General features: G+C 43.0%; 2 protein-coding genes and 1 long non-coding RNA gene across 18 annotated transcripts in view; 2 read left to right on the forward strand and 1 right to left on the reverse strand.

Moving 5' to 3' along the window:
* SLC17A1 (solute carrier family 17 member 1) overlaps nucleotides 1–9758 on the forward strand; it is a 240792-nt gene extending 231034 nt beyond the window's left edge. For 5 of the 8 annotated variants that reach the window (XR_009492642.1, XR_009492638.1, XR_009492639.1 and 2 more), the window contains 4 exons: nucleotides 4544–4892; nucleotides 5422–5580; nucleotides 6323–9130; nucleotides 9370–9758. The gene's annotated coding sequence lies outside the window, so the exon portion shown is untranslated. Of the gene's footprint in view, nucleotides 1–1438; nucleotides 2298–4543; nucleotides 4893–5421; nucleotides 5581–6322; nucleotides 9131–9369 lie in introns of those variants that run through there. The other 3 variants (XR_009492641.1, XR_003032239.2, XR_003032243.2) reach the window with 3 other exon arrangements.
* Nucleotides 9618–18098, reverse strand: part of CARMIL1 (capping protein regulator and myosin 1 linker 1) — a 306909-nt gene continuing 298428 nt past the window's right edge. For 3 of the 8 annotated variants that reach the window (XM_005223773.5, XM_015459961.3, XM_059880399.1), the window contains 2 exons: nucleotides 16273–16422; nucleotides 10417–10641 (listed from right to left, as the gene is read on the reverse strand). In XM_005223773.5, the coding sequence (XP_005223830.1) occupies nucleotides 10505–10641; nucleotides 16273–16422 (287 nt within the window). In that variant the 3' untranslated portion in view covers nucleotides 10417–10504. The other 5 variants (XM_024983668.2, XM_005223775.5, XM_010818486.4 and 2 more) reach the window with 4 other exon arrangements.
* Nucleotides 10641–16947, forward strand: LOC132343681 (uncharacterized). 2 transcript variants are annotated; one of them, XR_009492647.1, is made up of 3 exons: nucleotides 10641–11365; nucleotides 12504–12577; nucleotides 15899–16947. It is a non-coding gene; the product is annotated as an uncharacterized lncRNA (long non-coding RNA). The 2 variants fall into 2 exon arrangements; XR_009492646.1 differs by lacking the exon at nucleotides 12504–12577.

Genomic DNA, 18098 nt, shown 5'->3' on the forward strand with positions numbered 1-18098 from the left:
GTAAAAAAGGTTTATTTTAGGGTATGTAAGTCTATCAAAGGGAGGGAGCATGTGTCTCAAGCAGGACCCATGTGTCTCATGGATATTGGAAGGTTGTCAGGCCCTATCTGCCCTTTCTCCTCTGAGATGCTTAACCCTTATCTGCTCTCTTGCATAGTCTCTCTCTTTTCCTGTCTCCCTACAAGCCTCTGAGCACAGCTGCCTCTGTTTTGAATGCATATGACCCTCCCACCCCCAAATGGTGGTCACAGCATCCAAGTCTGTCTGACCTTCTCTTTCAGGAAGTAGAAAACTTTGTAAAGGACAGACTGTAAATAGTTTAGACTTTGTGGATCCGTGGATCGCTGTCAACAACCACAGACAGTCAGAGTTAACATATCAACTAGTGGGTGTTGCCAGATTGGGCTAACAGGCAATAGTTTGCCAACTCCTGAACTAATTTTTTTTCATTTTCCCGAACTGTTGTTGAGAGAACCTGTTGGGTTTTCTGTGGGTCAGATGTTCACTCCTGATTCAGTAATTTAGGAAAGAAGGTCTAGAGTTGCCCTTTGGGCATTTATGGGCTGGGAAGACTGATTTTTCTAGCAGAGCAGCTCAGCTTTGTTATCTGTGAATTGGGGTAGAGAGAGTTTGCATTGTCTCACTTCAGACTTCAGTATCATTATGGACGAGGAAAATTTCCTAAATGCTGGAGTATGCTGGGTCCACACTAAGCTGTATTTTTCCTATAGGAAAAATAAGCAGTTCCCATTCTAAAATGCCTGGATTCCCATGATAGTGACCCAAACCCTTTCCTGGTTAGAGCTTCTGATTTTACAGCATAAGGAATTAGGTCTCTGTTGTAGCAGTCATGGGGTTTGGTTTTGTTTTGACTGAGTTGTTTTCACATGTCATACCACCTGATGTTACCTAAAAACAAACCATTAGATATTCCCTAGGGTTGGCCAAAAAGTTCGTTTGGGTTCACAAACTTTTTGGCCACCCCAGTACTTTACTAAAGTAGCTGTGCCCTGTTCCATCCTATGTCATCCTTAAGCCAGTGTTGGGATGGAATGAATTGAGGCTCAGGAGTGGAGTGTGGGCATCTGGTGGAGATTTTAAAAAAAAAAAGGAGCACTTTTACATATTGACACATCCAAAGGTCCTTTCTGTACATTGCTTCACTTTTTAAAAATTCTTATTCAATTTTTGCAATTACCCTAATAGGTGGGTAATCAGTACCCCTGATTTCCAGGTGAGGAAACTCATCTGTGAATTTAGATCCAGTAGCGCTTAGGTGGGATGGCTGGGGGTTGGGGGAACCACCCATGTTGCTTTCATTCCCATCTCTTCTTCCACTTGTAGGACAAGTGTAGTTTCCATCATATCTCTGCCCCCAAACTCTCCGTGTGTCCCTGATCCCTATGGCCCCTCCTTTCTTTACACCCTCTGTTTTCAGGGCTGTGCACCACCTCATCCATGACGGCCACCTCATCAGCAAGAAGAGCCAATACAGTGGCTCCATCACGCAAGGACTGGCCATGCTGCACTCCCGGCTCCCAGAGCCCAGGACCTGGACTGTGCTGAGAGCAGGTGGCAGAGCTGTTGGGCACACAGAGCATCTGGATGCCCAGTTTACTCTGGACACCTTCCACATGTGGAAGAAAAGCCAAGTCTCTTCTTCCAGCCCCACAGACTAGCCAGCAGTGGTCCCCGTGCCCACATGATGCTGCCCTTCTGCCCTGCTGGCTTCCCTGCTCGCTCGTCCTGGGCTGTGGGCCTGAAAAGTCAGGGGGAGAGACTACCTGCACCGTGTTTTTTTTTTTTTTTTTTAAAGAAACCATATACATTTGCAACCTTTTCTCCAGGTCTTCATAAAAACCACTTTATGAAACAACCTAGGTTGAACAGCTTTGATGCCCCCTCCCCCGCCCCCAGCTGTCTGGACCTAATCACAAAGAGGGCTGAGGCTAAGCCTTGCAGGGTGGAGGTGGGGAAGAAATCAAAGGCTGGCTCCTCTGATTGCTGCCCACATGCATCAAATGGGCAAGCCGCTTCCTTGACTTTCCTGGGGAGGGAGTGTTAAGCTAATTAATGCTCCTTCTCTAAAGGTGACTGGCATTAAAGCTGTGTAAGTGCTTTTACCAGACTGACTGCTCTGGGCTCCTGGGGCTCCTGATTGTAGTAAAATAACCCCGTTTCTGGAGTGGGGCCTTGCTCCCTCCACCTCTCCACAGGATGATCTCACCACAGAGGGAATGCTGGAGGATCCTGGGCTCTCTCACTCAGTTAATTCCAGGCAAGAAGGATTTTTTTTTGTGGAGGGGCGGGGGGCACAGCGGGAGGCAACAGATAGGATGCCCTACTCACATCAGTGTAATGGGGCAAACCTTGGGACTTATGCAGCCATGCAGTTTCCCAGTACTTCCAGTACTTCATCCCCTGCCTTCTAGAACTCCAGACTGGAAATCAGATGGGCTCTTCCTCTTGGTAGATAGCTTGGTGCTTAGAAGTGATTTTAGCATTAGAATGGATCACAAACTGTGTGACCTTCAGTAGGTTACTCAACTCCTTTAAATCTTAAATTCTTTATTTTTAAATAGGGATGATCATGCTGGGTGCTTCACAGAGTTGCTCCACCCACCAATGCTGGAGACCTGGGTTTGATCCCCTGGGTCAAGAAGATCCCCTGGAGAAGGAAATGGCAACCCACTCCAGTATCCTTGCCTGGAAAATCCCATGGACAGAGGATCCTGGTGGGCTACAGTCCAAAGGGTCACAAAAGAGTCCGACACAACTCTGAGCAACTAAACAAACAAAACAAGGCGCGTAAAATGCCTGGCATATTGCCAAACTCAGTTAATGCTTACATTTCTTAGTATCATTTTCTCCATCTCTGAGGGAATTTCAGAAGGTCCCTAACTATTCTCTTTCTCAGTTTCTTCACCTACAAATTGTGAATTATTCTGTATTTGTAAACTTTTTTTTTTTGGCCAGAAACTTTCGAGTACTAAGACCATCATATTGGCATATAGCATAGAGGGTAGTCGGAGAAGGCAATGGCACCCCACTCCAGTACTCTTGCCTGGAAAATCCCATGGACAGAGGAACCTGGTAGGCTGCAGTCCGTGGGGTCGCTAAGAGTCGGGCACGACTGAGCGACTTCACTTTCACTTTTCACTTTCATGCATTGGAGAAGGAAATGGCAACCCACTCCAGTGTTCTTGCCTGGAGAATCCCAGGGACTACGGAGCCTGGTGGTCTGCTGTCTATGCGGTCCCACAGAGTTGGACACGACTGACGCGACTTAGCAGCAGCATAGAGGGTAGTAAGAAAACTGAGAGGTCGGGAAGCCCGTGGGAAGAGGAAGTTATTGTGGATAAGAGGGGCGGGGAGAGATGAAATGGATAGAAATGAAACAGCAAACTCATGATAAAGGGATTAATGCCCCTCAATCAATGCCAACAACTTTGAAAGGTTCCCAAGAGGCATAAGCTCTCTGGGGGCACCTCTGCATTGGGCGGCTCTGGAAAAGGAGGACCAGGTGTGGTTTCCAAGGAGAGGAGCTTCATAGCCTAGTGTTTGGCACACAGCAGATGCCCTGTATGTATTTATTTGTTAATGGTTAATAAAGAGTTCACAGCCCAGTTCTTCAAGGTGGAAAAGAGAGATGGCAGTGGCACCAGAGAGAAGCTGAGAGAGAACCAAGTTCTGCAGTCTCTGCTATTGAAGATGGGGCTGGTCTCCTAGAGGGACTGCAGGGGCCAAGAGAATCCTTCCTCAGGCCAGGAAATGCCAAGAGGCTGAGTGAGAAGAGCAGGTCCTCCAGTCTCTCGGCCCTCCTGGAAAGGAGACAGAATGGTAGTGTTTGCAGGGGAGGGAACCCGGGCTTACAGTCCCGGAGATATTAGAGGCTCTCTGTGGTCTACCCCATGAATATTTGATGTGAACTATAATATATTCTGTTAAATAAGCTCAACATAACTACATGAAGTACTTTAAATTCATCTCGTTCAAAGTTGTCACTGATTGGGTTCACCAGAAAGCTGACCTCAGGATGGAGACTGGTGTGTAGGAGGGTTACTGGGAAGTGTTCTTGGGATCAAAGGAGGGAAGAGGGCACCAGGATGGGGCAGAGGGAGACATGGAGCAGTGATACTGTCTCAGTGAAGACCTCAGCCCACCCTGTGGAGGGGTCTGAAGGTGGGGTCACTTTTCACAGCTGTTCTGAGCTGGAAAGGCTGGGCCTTCATGCTCCTGCACTGATCAGCCACCAGATGAGTCACCAGGGAAGGGGTGTGACCTTGGGCAAGTCAGCTGTCTTCAGTTGAGACAAGCCCCCCAAGCAGCTGAAGTAATAAATCTGTTACTTCAAAAGGAGATCTGGGTGGTGCCTCCTATCACCCATCACAATGGGGGAGCATAAATTAATAGAAAAACAGTAGGGTAAGAAGAAAAAAATCTCTCTTCCCATCACTGCCTATTCCTCTGCCATACAGAGCACTTATATGAGACATGATGTCATTCATTAACTTCCTTGCTTATTTTCTGTCTTTTCTTTTAGATTGTTAGCTCCACGAGCCAAAGGATGGGAGCTGTTTTACCAGATAAGCACCCAGACCATCTCCTTGCATGATAAGTGCTCAGCAAAATATTGAACAAAAAACCAAATGAGAAGCCATCACTGGTGGCAAGAAGCTGGTCAAGTACTAGAGATGTTCTCAGAAGTCAGGAAACAGAGGAGAGAATATGCTCTGAAGCCAGATTCCATGGAATCAGTGAGACAGGCTGGGTTGTGGAAATGCAATGTCTGATGCTGTCATCAGGGATGTGCCATCCCTCCAGTCTCTGGGTGTCTTGTGTGGTTCCTCATCCAAGCTGGGCCTCCCCGGGAATGGGAGTGTGACAGTAAGGTACGTTTCATTCTTCTTAGTCCACGACGATCCTTGCTGTATGTAGTAACACTGGCCGCTGCCTTGCCTACCCTCAAGGGGGCCACTTAACCTGCTAGTGGTCACCTATCCCTGTCTCCACAGCCTGAACACTTGGAATTTCAAAAGCAGGATGCCGGTGTGAATTTGCGAAATGCTCACGTGGTGCACATGGGTTCTTGCTGCTTTCCTTGTGTCGGTCATGGTCACTATGGCTCCTTGTGCTTCACTGCTGGTGCCAGGAGTCTGGGATCTGCCCACCTCCCCTTGTTCACCTCGGGGTCTTGCTGTGTTTGCGTTTCAGGATTGATTGGAAAGCTAACTTCAGGCCAGTTTTCAATTAAATAAAGTTGGATTTAGTGGAGTGGAAGTTTCTTCCTCTTGCCCTTTCCAGGAAGAATCAATCTCATTAACATGTTCAGGCTCCCTGAACTATTTGTTTTTATCTCCTCCTCCCTTTTTCAACTGAACTCATTAGTGACACAGAGGGTTTTTGTTTTTTTTTTTAAAGCTATTCAAGGGTTAGAGTGGCTGACAAAACTTGTTCTGGACAAGCTGTCTGCAGGGTGATCCTCCCAGAGTGGGCAGTTCTTCTGCAACAGGACTGAGTTGATTGCTTTCCTTCTTGGACAGATTCAATCCCCGAGGCCTCTCGGGTCCCTCCTGGATGGTAAGACAGCCATCAGACCCAGGGGCACTAGGGGTGCTCGTTTCCAACCCTCTGCTGTTCTCCTTGGGCCTCTGAGGTCCACAGAACCCACAAACCCAGGCACACTGAACCCCTTTCCCACCCACTAGCCCAGCAGGAGGACCAGGGATATGGAGAAGGATGGGAAAAGACCCGGGTGCTGGGGAGATACCCCAAAGGCCTAACTTTCCACCTGGACATTAGGGTCTGTAGGCCCGGCCCATCCATCCACTCAAGTGTTTGCTAAGGGACCATCAGTTTGCTCTCATAGGAAGCTATAGAAGCAGACCTTCTCCCCACACGCATCACCCCTCCAACTAGGAGTCTTAGAAAAATAAAAAGACATGATTAATACAGAGACCCCCTAAGACTCCTGGGAATATAATGCACAGCATGGGACTGAGGTCAATAGTACTGTATTGCATATTTGAAAGCTGCTAGGAGAGTAAATCATAAATGTCCTTATCTCAAGAAACAAAATTTTCTGAGGGGCTGTGAAGGACATACCCCCGCTGCTGGTTTCCCTGGTTACTGATGAGCCAGTCTGATGTCAATTCCCCCTATAAATGGCAGCCTGCCCACCCACCCCACTCCTCCATAGCAAAGATTGCTGTCCTGTTCTGCTCACCAGCTGCCCCACACAGTTGGGCTGTTGCTCCAGGACCTGGCTTCAGATGCGTAAGCTACCCTGACCAATATACCATTGATGTCTCTGTCACAACAGGTGAAGACATTATAAAACGCCCACCCAGGTTGCTGAGCAAGGCATAAAACCACTGTTGGGGGCTAGAAGTGCTGGATGCACAACATACAGGACCCCCATAGACATCAGGAGTGACCAGGGAATCCACTTTGTCAGCCATGAAGTTCAGGAGTGGGCTGATGAGAACGACGCACACCAGCATCTCCCCCTGCCTCCCAACCCCATCACTGCTGGGCTGTGAATGAGCTGCTTCAACAGCTGAGATGGGAAACCCACTCCCTCATCTTGTGGACACCTCCCAGGAGCGCTGGTCACAGTGCTGACACCATGGTAACCCAGAGGCAACTGGTCAACACCATCCAAGTTCAGCAGTTGACTACTGAAGGACCATGGCCAGCTACTGGTCAGGACAATAACATTTTTGTCCTTGTCACAGTATCCACTCCTGTGGCCCTGAGACTGGCAGCTAAGTCCCCATGGTTCGGGTTTGCCACCTTGTGGCAAAGAGGATTCGAAAAGGACTTAACAGGTTTCACCTGTCTTCTCCTCCCTGGCCCCACCTAAGAGGGCCACCTAAGAGTCCACTTACCTAAGAGGACTAAGGTAAGTAATCCGGGCCCCCTACTAGAGAGGGGCACCACTGCTAACCCTGAGGTCTGTTATATGGCCTCTCCAGCACTTAGCACCAGCTGTGAGGGCTGCGGGGGGATGGGCGGTGTGGTCCTGCAGGCCAGGTCAGGAACCACAGGCAGTGGTTTTATGCATCGCTCTAACTACTCAGTACGACAATCTCTAGGTCCGTCCATGTTGCTGCAAATGGCATTATTTCATCCTTTTTAATAGCCAAATAATATTCCACTGCATATTTGTGCCACATTTTCTTCACCCTTATGTCAGTGGACATTTACATGGTTTGCACGCCCTGGCTATTGTAAACAGTGCTACAATGAACATTGAGGTACAAGTATCCCTTCAGACCCTGTTTTTCTCCAGATACATGCCCGGGGGTGGGATTGCAGGATCATATGGTAGCTCTATTTTTAGTTTTTTAAGGAACCTCCATACTATTCTCCATAGTGGTTGTACCAATTCACTTTGCCATCAACAGTTTAGGAAGGTTCCCTTCTCTTCACATCCTCTGCAGCATTTATTTTTTGATGATGGCCATTCTGACTGGTGTGAGGTGATATCTCATTGTAGTTCTGATTTGCATTTCTTTAATAATTAGTGTTGTTGGGAGCATCTTTTCATGTGTTTGTTGGCCATCTGTATGTCTTTGGAGAAATGTCTAGATCTTTCACCCATTTTTTGATTGGGTTATTTGCTTTTTTGACATTGAGCTGAATGAGCTGTTTGTATATTTTAGAGATTAATCCCTTGTTGGTTGTTTTGTTTGCAAATATTTTCTTGCATTCTGTGGGTTATCTTTTTGTTCAGTTTACAGTTTCCTTTGCTGTGCAGAAGCTTTTAAGTTTAATTAGGTCCCTTTTGTTTGGTTTTGTTTTCATTACTCAAAAAAGATCTTGCTGTGATTGATGTCAGTGTTCTGCTGTTTTTCTCTTCGGGCTTGCACCTAGTTCTTTAATCCCATTTTGAGTTTATTTTTGTGTATATTATAGGGAAGTGTTTTAATTTCATTCTTTTACATTTAGCTGTCCAGTTTTCCCAGCACCACTTATTGAAGAGACCATAGCATGGATTTTATAGTTTTGTTTTGTCCAGTCAAAACTCAGGAGAGAGAAAGAAGAATCAAAATCTAAGGGAAAAAAATCACACCCTTCATCCTTTCGCTTTCCTTTGTCTTCCCTCCTTTGTCTCCTACTCTGGTCTTCAGCAGTTTGGCCAAGGGGTTGGGTTCTGGGTTAAAGACGTGAGTACTGGGAATACAGGTTTCTAGTGGACTGTGTAGCTTAGGAAGAGCAGAACCCCAAACATAGTAGTAATAACCTTGAGGGTCTGAAACCTCCATTTTCTTAGCACCTTATACAGTGGAAATGAGGGTCAGACTCAATCTACAACTTTCCACCAAGACCTCCCACTGGGTTCCTTCAACAAGCCAGAGAAGGCGTTGGTTAACATTCTTGCTCTGCAGAAAAAGACGGACCGGCTGAAAATGAACACCACGTGGTTCCTACTGCAGGGTCACACTTGGGTAGTGCTTTTAATCCAGAGCAAAACATGCTAAATCTTTTCATGGCCATCTCAATTTAGGATTTGTCCACTCAGGATTTTTTTTTTTAATGGGCTGTGCTGGGTCTTAGTTGCAGCGTTATGAGATCATACTTGCAGCTTGTGGCATCTAGTTCCTTGACCAGAGATTGAACCCGGGCCCTCTGCCTTGGGAGCATGGAACCTCAACCACTGGACCACCAGGTAAGGCCACACATTTGGGATCGAAGACGGGTGTAACACTGCAAAATCAGGACTGTCCTGCCTCTTGCAGTTTTGTTGTAATTTTTCCATACATTTTATTTTGCAAAGATAAAATGAATCATTATTTTCCCTTCAAGCTTGCAGAATTTTCCCTAGGAACACTGTTTTGCACACAGTGTGAGAGAAAGTGGATTGTGAACAGCAGCAGCTGGAGCACCCAGGGAAATGAGCCAGCACGGGGCAGGGTCAAATGTGCGACACCTTTCCTGCCACAGGGTGGATCTCCCCTTCTAATTAACCAGGTGTCTGTTTCCCTCTTCCTGAATTTTCAGTGGCCGTTTTTTAATTGCATTGACTTCTTTACAACACCTGACGCGTGCCTCACCAATCATTGGCCAAACAGCAGGTGGAAAGTGGACCCAGACCATCCAACGCTAAACTAAGGGAAAACGAAAGGTCAGCCTGCCCAGTCTAACTATACAAAGAATGCATCCTTAAAGTGATTCCTGGGTTTTGAGCCCCTGTTAGGTATACCTGAGATGGAGTGTGAATTACCAATAGCCTCATTCTTAGTTAAGGGTCTGCACATGGCACCAATAGGAAAACCATGATCTGTAACTTCTCATTCGGTGAAGATTCCCAGACCCCTCCCAGCAGTCGTCCTGCTCATCTCACAGTGTCTTGGGATTTTTCAGAGAGACCCCAGCCCCAACTCCATTATCTGGCCTGATGAGTGGGTTCTTGTGGACTCTGAAAACGTTTTGATGAATTTCATCTTTTCCCCAAAGGTAAGAGCAGGCCATGAAATCAGCAAGTTGCATTTATTTAGAATGTAATAGGTTTTTGATTATCTGGGAACTGTGATTATTCTGGAGTTTTAGAAAACAAAGCTCATCACCACAAGCCAATCCTCACTAAAAAAAATCACTGGAGAAAGTCAAAATTCCACTTGTAAAATCATTTTATTGGTATAAATATACATATGAATAAAATACCTCAGCCTGTAATGTAAGTGAATATTTGTGAAATGTCTTAAAAAGTAGTATTTTGATTTTTTACAGGTGTCAAAGTATTCTCTCTTAATCACACATTAAAAGCTAATATGCAGAACAGAAATTAAAGGCCTTCAAAAAACATGAATATTCATAAAACCTCATTCCAATCAACTATATACATTAATCTGGGAGCATGGTAGAATCAGCCATGGGCCTTTCACTCGGTTCTTAACTCACTTGGTGGTGGTATCACAAAGGTCACCGTACCAAATTTAAATGTACAATTCCACGTCGGGAAGGAAGAAGTTCCCCATGGGAGAATGTAAAAACCATACCCAAGATCTGATATATATAATTTATACAAATTATTAGTGTGCTCTGTTAATTACAGTGTGCAATCGCATACATCAAGAATAAATTGCTCTATGAGTCAAGTGCAGGTTTGACACAGGTACATGCAGCAGTACCCCACAGTCAGCTGGATGGTGTTACTCATGAGTATGTGTCCAGTTACCTCGTTTACCTCCCCACACTCATCTGACGGGGCAACCTGTAGCTGCCTCAGAGAAATTCAAGTAGGGCCCATGGGATAATGCTGGCATTTGTTGAAGGCAGATGAAGGAATGCATAGAAATCAAATGCCAAGGGTTGGGAAAGATCAAACCTGTGCTTTGATTCCCGAGAAATGGATTTGTTTTGGTTCTCGAGGAAAAAAGGAGAAAGAAAAAAGCACCAAGAGACAAATGCTTAGAAGAAGAAAGAGATGTTGCCCTTGGTTCCTCTCTGATGGCTAACAAAAGCACCCCTCACAGGAAGACTTCTGCGTGGGTGACCATTACACAAAAATATACTCTCTTTCTGCTTCTTCCCCAGAGTCGCTGGATTTGCTGCCTGGCTGGCCATCTTTACTGGAGGCCCATTGCTTTTGCTCTTGACACTCCTGGGCCTGCTGGCTCCAGCTTCTCCTGGACACTGAAAGGAAGGGAAGAAAGTCGTTACAGTTGATGAACAAGGAGATGCTGGTGGGGTGAGATAGGCAGGGGCCCTGAAGAGTGTGGAAGGGTTTGAGATGAACTTTCTCAGAAACAATTTTCCAAGTACATTTCAAGACTCTAAACAGAAATCAAAAACAAACCAACACAGAAAAACATGAAAACCCCAGTCTATGAGAGGGTGAGCCTCTCATAGATGCGGTTGACCATCTGAGGGTGAGGACCCCAGCAGGGGAGGGTGGGGGTGGGAGGACCCGGAAGCCACTCTGTCCCAGGGGACCTCCTCGGTCATAGCTGCCCGTTCATGTGGCACAGGAAACAGGTGGCGCTGCTGGACAGATATTCCATCCGTTGCCTTCTGCACACGATTTAGGGGTGGCAGTCCCTGCTTCAAGGACAGGATATGAGGAGGCGCCCCAGTGATCTCTGTCAGGCCTTTCTGTGTCTCAGAAAACCTCAGTTTCACTCTCTAGGAAATGGAATAAAGTCTTGTGGAAATGAATTAATGCTGCCTCTATTCAAACCTTTAGGAACAGCTTTCAGGTTAAAAAAAAAAACAACTGCATGTTTGTTGCCTGTTCTAATCACATATGAACATGGGGGATCTACAAAGCAGTGATGGGAGAACAATCACCAGACTGAGCCTTCGTGATGTGTCCTGCCAGGCGCTCTGTTTTATCACTGTTACTGTCCACAACTACTAGGTAGGTTCTATAAAACTTGCAATCAGGATTTAAATTAAATCTTTCTCCAAAATCCATGTTCTTTTCAACTAGGTCATAGCTTCTCTGCTACTGTACCTTGGAAAAGGTCCAGATGCCATACTCCAGCGTGGCTGTTAAAGAGTTATTAAATATTACTCACCAGGTCTATTGTAGAGATATCACTTAAAAGCTAAAAATACCAAACCCCATGCACTTTGTGTGGCTTGAAAAAGTGCAGCTACCTCACTACTCAGAAGTTTAAATATCCAGTCCTGGAAAACCAAGAGGATTCATTTGATGCTTTGAATCATTTTAATGTTAGCATTATGTTAAAAAAACTCATCTTGCCAGGAACTGGCTATTTAAATGTTTCATCTGCTAAGGAATGTTGTTTTAGGAAGTGAAAGCTCATGAAACCTAATAGGCAAAATGCAAACATAATAAAGTATTTCTCTTGCCAATCCTGCTGTCAGAGCCAGATTCTGATCTCTACACAATAAAAATTTAAATTTTAGTTAATTACATTGAATTTACTCAAAATTCTTAAAAGGATAAAATTTCATGATAAAAAGTAATTTTTAAAAAACTTGACTTTTTACCCAACAGTTTTGAGCAAATTCTCAGATGGAGGGGGAAAAACAAAGAATATTATATTGATGTTTTATTTTAGCTTGATTTGGGTTAACAAAAAAAAAAGTGTTTGGTCCTTTGAAAGTTAACAAGCCAGGTTTGGGGAGATAATACTCAAGTTCTGAACTTCTGTGTGTGTGTACTATGAACAGGGGTTAGCAGAGAAAATTTACTATATTTTGATCTTGAAATACTTTGCAATAACCTAACCTCAAAACAGATGATTACTAGTGAAATCAGCTAGAAAATCTTATTCATTTTAAAACTAAAATAAGTATTACTCAGGTTTCCAACACTACAAATTCAAAGGAAGAAGTATGCTGATATATTGCTCGTTTATCTTCAGAGCAAACGTATTAGCTTGCTTTCTTAGATTAAAAAATTTCATCCTTCCCAATATTTATAACATCCTCAGAATCCCAGGTCTAATTGATGTCACATGATATGACATCAAGAATACCCTCTAAAAATGGAGAAATTCCTGCAATCAAATGCGTTTCTGTCACAGATAAAAACCAAGAACCCTGGACCAGGACTAACCGAAATTGAGTACAATCCAACACAGGAATCTTCCTGCAAAAAGTAAGACTGTCCTTCAGTCTCCATCCAAGTGACACTAGCTTCTAAGTCCTCCAGGCCAGGGGGGGAGGGCGGGGGTGTGCACAAGTTAACAGGCTGATTTCTGAGTTGGTGACATAGAGCCAACCTGGTACCAGTCATGAAAGCAAAACTTCTAATTTGCCTGACACAGTCACGGAGAGGAATAATGATATGCTGTTTCTGGAGGACTGCCAATGCAGTTCACTATGGTGGTGACATTATTTAAAAATTCATTCTAAAAAATTCACTTTCATTGATTTAACTCTACCAGTTGTGAATGTAATAATGAGTCTAGTACCAGGCTGACATTTTCTTTGTATCATAAGTAAGGCACCATTCTTGGACAGGAAAACTGAGGCATGGTGAGACCAAGGAACTGTTTGCACAAAGCCAAAGCACTTGGTAGTAGTCCAGATTGCTAGTGCAAACAACCTTAGTAGGAGGTGTGTTCTTTGTCATTTGTTTTCCAGCCTTTAGGCAGCATTATTTGATTGCATATAATTAGGACAGTAATTACAAAATTACAATTATATTTAAGTAGGTTCAGTATTTCTGAATTCAGACTTTTTACTAATTTAGAGAAACTTTCTCTTAGGCAGCCTGATTTACTGCTTGACTTGATAACTGTTATAAAGACTGTTTTACTACACTTCTTTAATGCAACAAGTCATACATCAAAGTTCAAGAGCTTCTCTATATGTGTCTATACACATGTATTACCATTCCAGGTACCATTAAAATTATAAAAGATACCTAAGTAAAAAGGCAATTTATTCAACAGAAACATTCTATGTATATTCATATCCTCTCTTCAGTGGTGATAACTGATAGGCTCAAATGTGAAGTCTGTCATTCTTGAAGATGATCTGAGTTTGCATATATATATGCAAATACATATATATGCTAATTTTAGAGCATCTGAAATGTGCATATAAATTCAGAATTAGAGATATAAAAATGTGAGCTTTTCTCTATTTTAAGCTCCACTGACATTCATATTTCTCGGGAGAAAAACATGATGACCTTAAAATAATCATCTGTAGTTGGCCTTTTTTTTTTGGAATATTTTCTGACAGGCACCGAAAGTGTCAATGAACTGTTAAATTTCTTTTGAAGAATTCACATAGAGGTAATAGAACCCAGATCTGGTGAAAAATGGGGAACATAGCACTGGGTTGCAGATTATTAGCCACAACCAAATATTTGTTGGCTATAGGCTGAATTATGGAAGAAGCAAGTGATACACTATAGGGATCTCAGAATAGGATGGCCTGTCCAAATAGGATACATTACAATGCATACAATGTCAAAACCAACTCTTTTCTTGAAGAAAATAGGACGTACTCTAATGAAGACATCACAGCTTATATTAAACGTAGAGAATGATATGAAATTCAAAAGATGCAATTACACATACTTCCAGGAAAAGAAAGCAAGCATTTTACCTGTCAAACCAATATTAAAATAGCCACATAATTAAAACATAATAATCATGATAAAAATAGGCAGCATGCTTTGAGAACAATAGCTTCTGTTTGTTTCAGAGAGAAATGATTTAGGAAGGTGAGAAAGCTGTTTTAGCATAAACAAAGCTGCTCTTAAAATACTGAAAGAAAACTACACACTGTGGTTTAATAGAATTGCTCTGCTAATTGCATTTGTTAACCAAACTATTCAGAAAGCAGACTGCTATGCAATTCTCAGGGCTGAAGACAAGTGCTGGGAATCGGCACTAACAAAACAAGATTAAAATATTGTACGTCAGATTATTTTAACTGAAGGTCCTTTAAAAATTATGCTTTTGGTTCCTGTTCATAGCTCAAGAAATCTAGGCAGGAAAGCAAATCAAGATGGTCCTATTGAATTCCATCAAAATTTGACGTAGCCCATCACAATGAGAGTTTTAAACCAAAGAGGTCATCAAAAAAAAAAAAAAAATTCAGAGAGAGAGAATTTCTTGCCTTTCTAGGATTTGGCTTTTCTCTGGCTTCATCTTATTTTTACTCTAACTCAAAACCTCACTATGATCAGTGTGGTACTGGCAGGTGGGCTCTCCATCCATGTGTTGTATGTATAAAGTGCTGTTGGTGGTCTCAAAAAATGAACGTTACATTGCGTGAAGGGTGCTTTGTTAACAACAAATGATTATAAGTCAACTGATGCAAGAGTTCAAATGTAAATTTCCAAAATCTAGCAACATCTAGGTAACCTTGGGTGTCCTTATCAAAAGAGACAATATAGAGCTTCTAATTTAATATAAATTCTCTTTCTTCAGAAAATGTCTTATTGTAATTTATATGATTTGAAGATAACAGATTTTCTTGAAAACATTAAAAAATCTCTTGCAGAGAGAAGCTATGTAACTGTGTGACTATGAACACACCTACCACAGGAAACCCTTTAAAAATCAAGAAATAAGTCAGTTGTTTTCCTCTAGGGCAGGTGCTACCCAGCCCAAACAGAATGTTGCCTTCTTTATGCAGTGGGCCATGTCCTTAAGGCCACCCTGTCACCTGGCTAGTGTGTGCTGGGCCACCAGGCAAGTCAGAGGACATGGCTTATCTCACAGTATCTGGTCAAGAAGGCTGACTCCAATGCTGTTGCTGGTAGGAGACTGGTAGATGCTTGCTCCATTGTTCTTGATTTTAACTGTGTCAGAGAAAGTCCTCAAAGACAACAGTTCCTACTGAGAAGTCATAACTCACTGGGCTACTAAGCTATAAGGTAGATCAAAGGTTTGAGAATGGTTTAGCCTTTTTCAGTAAACGGAAATTATCCCTATTTTAAGTTCACTTCCACTGACCTGCCTTCTGGGATGCTTTCTGAAGAGGCAGTAAAGGGTGTGGGATTATGGCTAAACTCCAGGCACTTTATCCCTGGAGCCACCTACCTTCATATATTACCATCTGATAAAGTATTACAGGGAGGGGGGGGGAAAAAGCCTATTCCAAGGGAAGAAATCCCTTAAAGAAGCTTCAGATATCAAAATATTTAATATTTCTTCTATGATACTAAAACTTCCTTTAAAAGACTTTAAGTCATATTTATAAAAACCTATTAACCAGGGAGATGATGAATACTTTGTCATAGAAAAACCATTTCCTCTCTGAGTCAGCAGTACTTATTCTAAAATTTCCCACCGGAGATAAAAGCTGATTTAAAAACCATTTCCTGGGACTGTCCTCACCTGAACAGAACTTTACAGGATGTATAGTGTCGAATGGAAGACAGTTATTGGGTAACTGTTGTAAAATGATATAAGAGGTTGAAAAGTAAATTGGTGTGTTTCCTTTCTTCCTATAGGGTTACAAAGTGTCCACTGAAAGATCACCTGTATCCTTTGCTAGAAGAGTAAAGAGAGAAAGGAAGAGACTAGGAGACATGACCCCAAATAGAAAAATCAACCTCCATGATCACAAAAATTTGAAAGGACAAGTCACCATAATCCAAAGTAACTTGGTCCTCCTCATAAGAATTTGTTTTTAGTTTTTTAAGTCAATACTTTTTGCCCCCCAATGGAAGGACCATCCTGCTGCCATTTAGAGAAAAAAAAGACCAACTGTATAAACAATCCCTGACCCAGTCCCAGGACAGAAGTTACTCAATTCAAGTTTGTTTTTGTTAGTGCCAGTTCATAAGCTCTGGGACAGTGAGCGATGATAAGTGAAGACTCTAACCATGTGTTGGCTGTGACTTCCTGCGCCCAATTGCATTCACTTCCTCTTCTGCAATGGTGGAGTACAGTTTTGAAGGTCTTTTCCCTCTACCGGAAGGCTTGCCACTGTCATGATCTGAATGCCTTTTGTAATAATCTCCTCTTTGCACTACTGAGGAAAAGGGATCCATTTTACCCTTTATAGTAGCAAATACATCAACGTGTTGACATTAATATTAAAAAATATTAATATTAAAACTTAAATATCAGCTTACCCACCCCACTTAAGATTCAAGGTACCTCCAGTGTTGGTCCTGAACAGACACACCATTATCTATAGAATTCAACAGCCAACATTATGGAAATGTCGTGCAAAATGAGGTGAGCTCCGAGTCTGCCCCCAAAATATAACTAACAAAAAGGCCCCCGCGTTACTATTTCAATTCCAAGATGGATTAACGAAATTCACATTCACTATGGAATAATCCAGAAGAAGCACAGCCGTTTACCTGATTCAGAAATGAGTTGGGCACGCTAGTCCAGAGGGAGGCACAGAACAAGGAAATGAAGTAACCGGCATGAATAATGTACAAGAAAGTAGGAATGGGAACAACAGGAAAAGAGGGCTCACAAGTGGCTCTCATTCCTGGGCCAGCTTAGTGGACAAGCTGAAAAATAAACTGAAATCAAAACATTACCACCTCTGAATTTACCAACTGTTCTGAGACCTCATGTATATCTTTGAGTCCAATTTCAGTTTCAAGCAACACCATCAGAATGATCTCAGAGATTATCCTGGATCCCAAACGGGAAAGCAGTGATTTCCATAGCTCTCCAGTCTTCAGCTGGGAAGATGGGGGGTGTGAACCATCCATAGTATTTGCTATTGGGAGAGTGGGGAAGGGATCAAGTATCTACCTGTGAAGCCCTGATATGTTTGAGAAGCAACACATTCATTCCTAAGTTCCTATAGAAAGAACACCTAATTTTCCCAAAGCAGCCAAGGACCTGCCTGTAGCATCCAGTATTTCACCCTCTTGGTTAATGCTAGAGGCTCCATGGACACACTCTTTAACTCAGGAGACTGGTGGGTTACTCTCTGGGCCTCGTCTTAGACATCTTAGAAAACATCATTTTTCAAAAACGTTAAGCAATTATTTCTTGTTCAGCCCTCAGCCCTTTTCTTTTCAATCCATCCATATTTCCAATTGCTTTTGACAAGACAAACATTCCTACTTACCCTCACTACTCCTCCATGCCTTCCCATTTCTCACCAACAAAATTCTTTCAGACATTTTTCAAAGCTTCCTTATAAGTAAAGACACAAAGACAGCAGTTGCGGAAAGGAACAAATGAGGGTAGGATGGGGAAGGGACTGTGCGGTTTGAGCAGGCAGTCACTCTGACCTGACACCACCGATTCCTCTTTCTAGACCAAGGCTTTCAAAGGCTGTGGCTATAATACTGAATCCTGTATTTATTGATCACCCAGTGTGAAATGACTCTGTCAGCCATCATTCAATGGCTTTAGTTTCTCTGTTTGACAGACTGGTTTATCAGCTTTGGTCTAAAATCCCCACCTTCTTTAATTTACAGCCAGTAGGTGAGTGAAGTTTGTATACATCAAATAAATCTGCAGAATGGAGATAAGAAAGCAGGTTGTGCTATTTTTTATGAGACTCTCAATCAAGAAAGACAGTACTCAGAAACACTTTCCATTAATTTCAACCCAAAAGAAAATGAGCCAAGGTAGGAAGATGTCACAATCAGAGCGATCAAAGAATTCTAAAGCATCAAACAATCTAAAATAAAACCAAGCAACCCCAAACCACGCTGAGAGCTATCTGGA

The sequence above is a fragment of the Bos taurus genome, chromosome 23, assembly GCF_002263795.3.
Source record: "Bos taurus isolate L1 Dominette 01449 registration number 42190680 breed Hereford chromosome 23, ARS-UCD2.0, whole genome shotgun sequence".
NCBI classification, from domain to species: Eukaryota; Metazoa; Chordata; class Mammalia; order Artiodactyla; family Bovidae; genus Bos; species Bos taurus.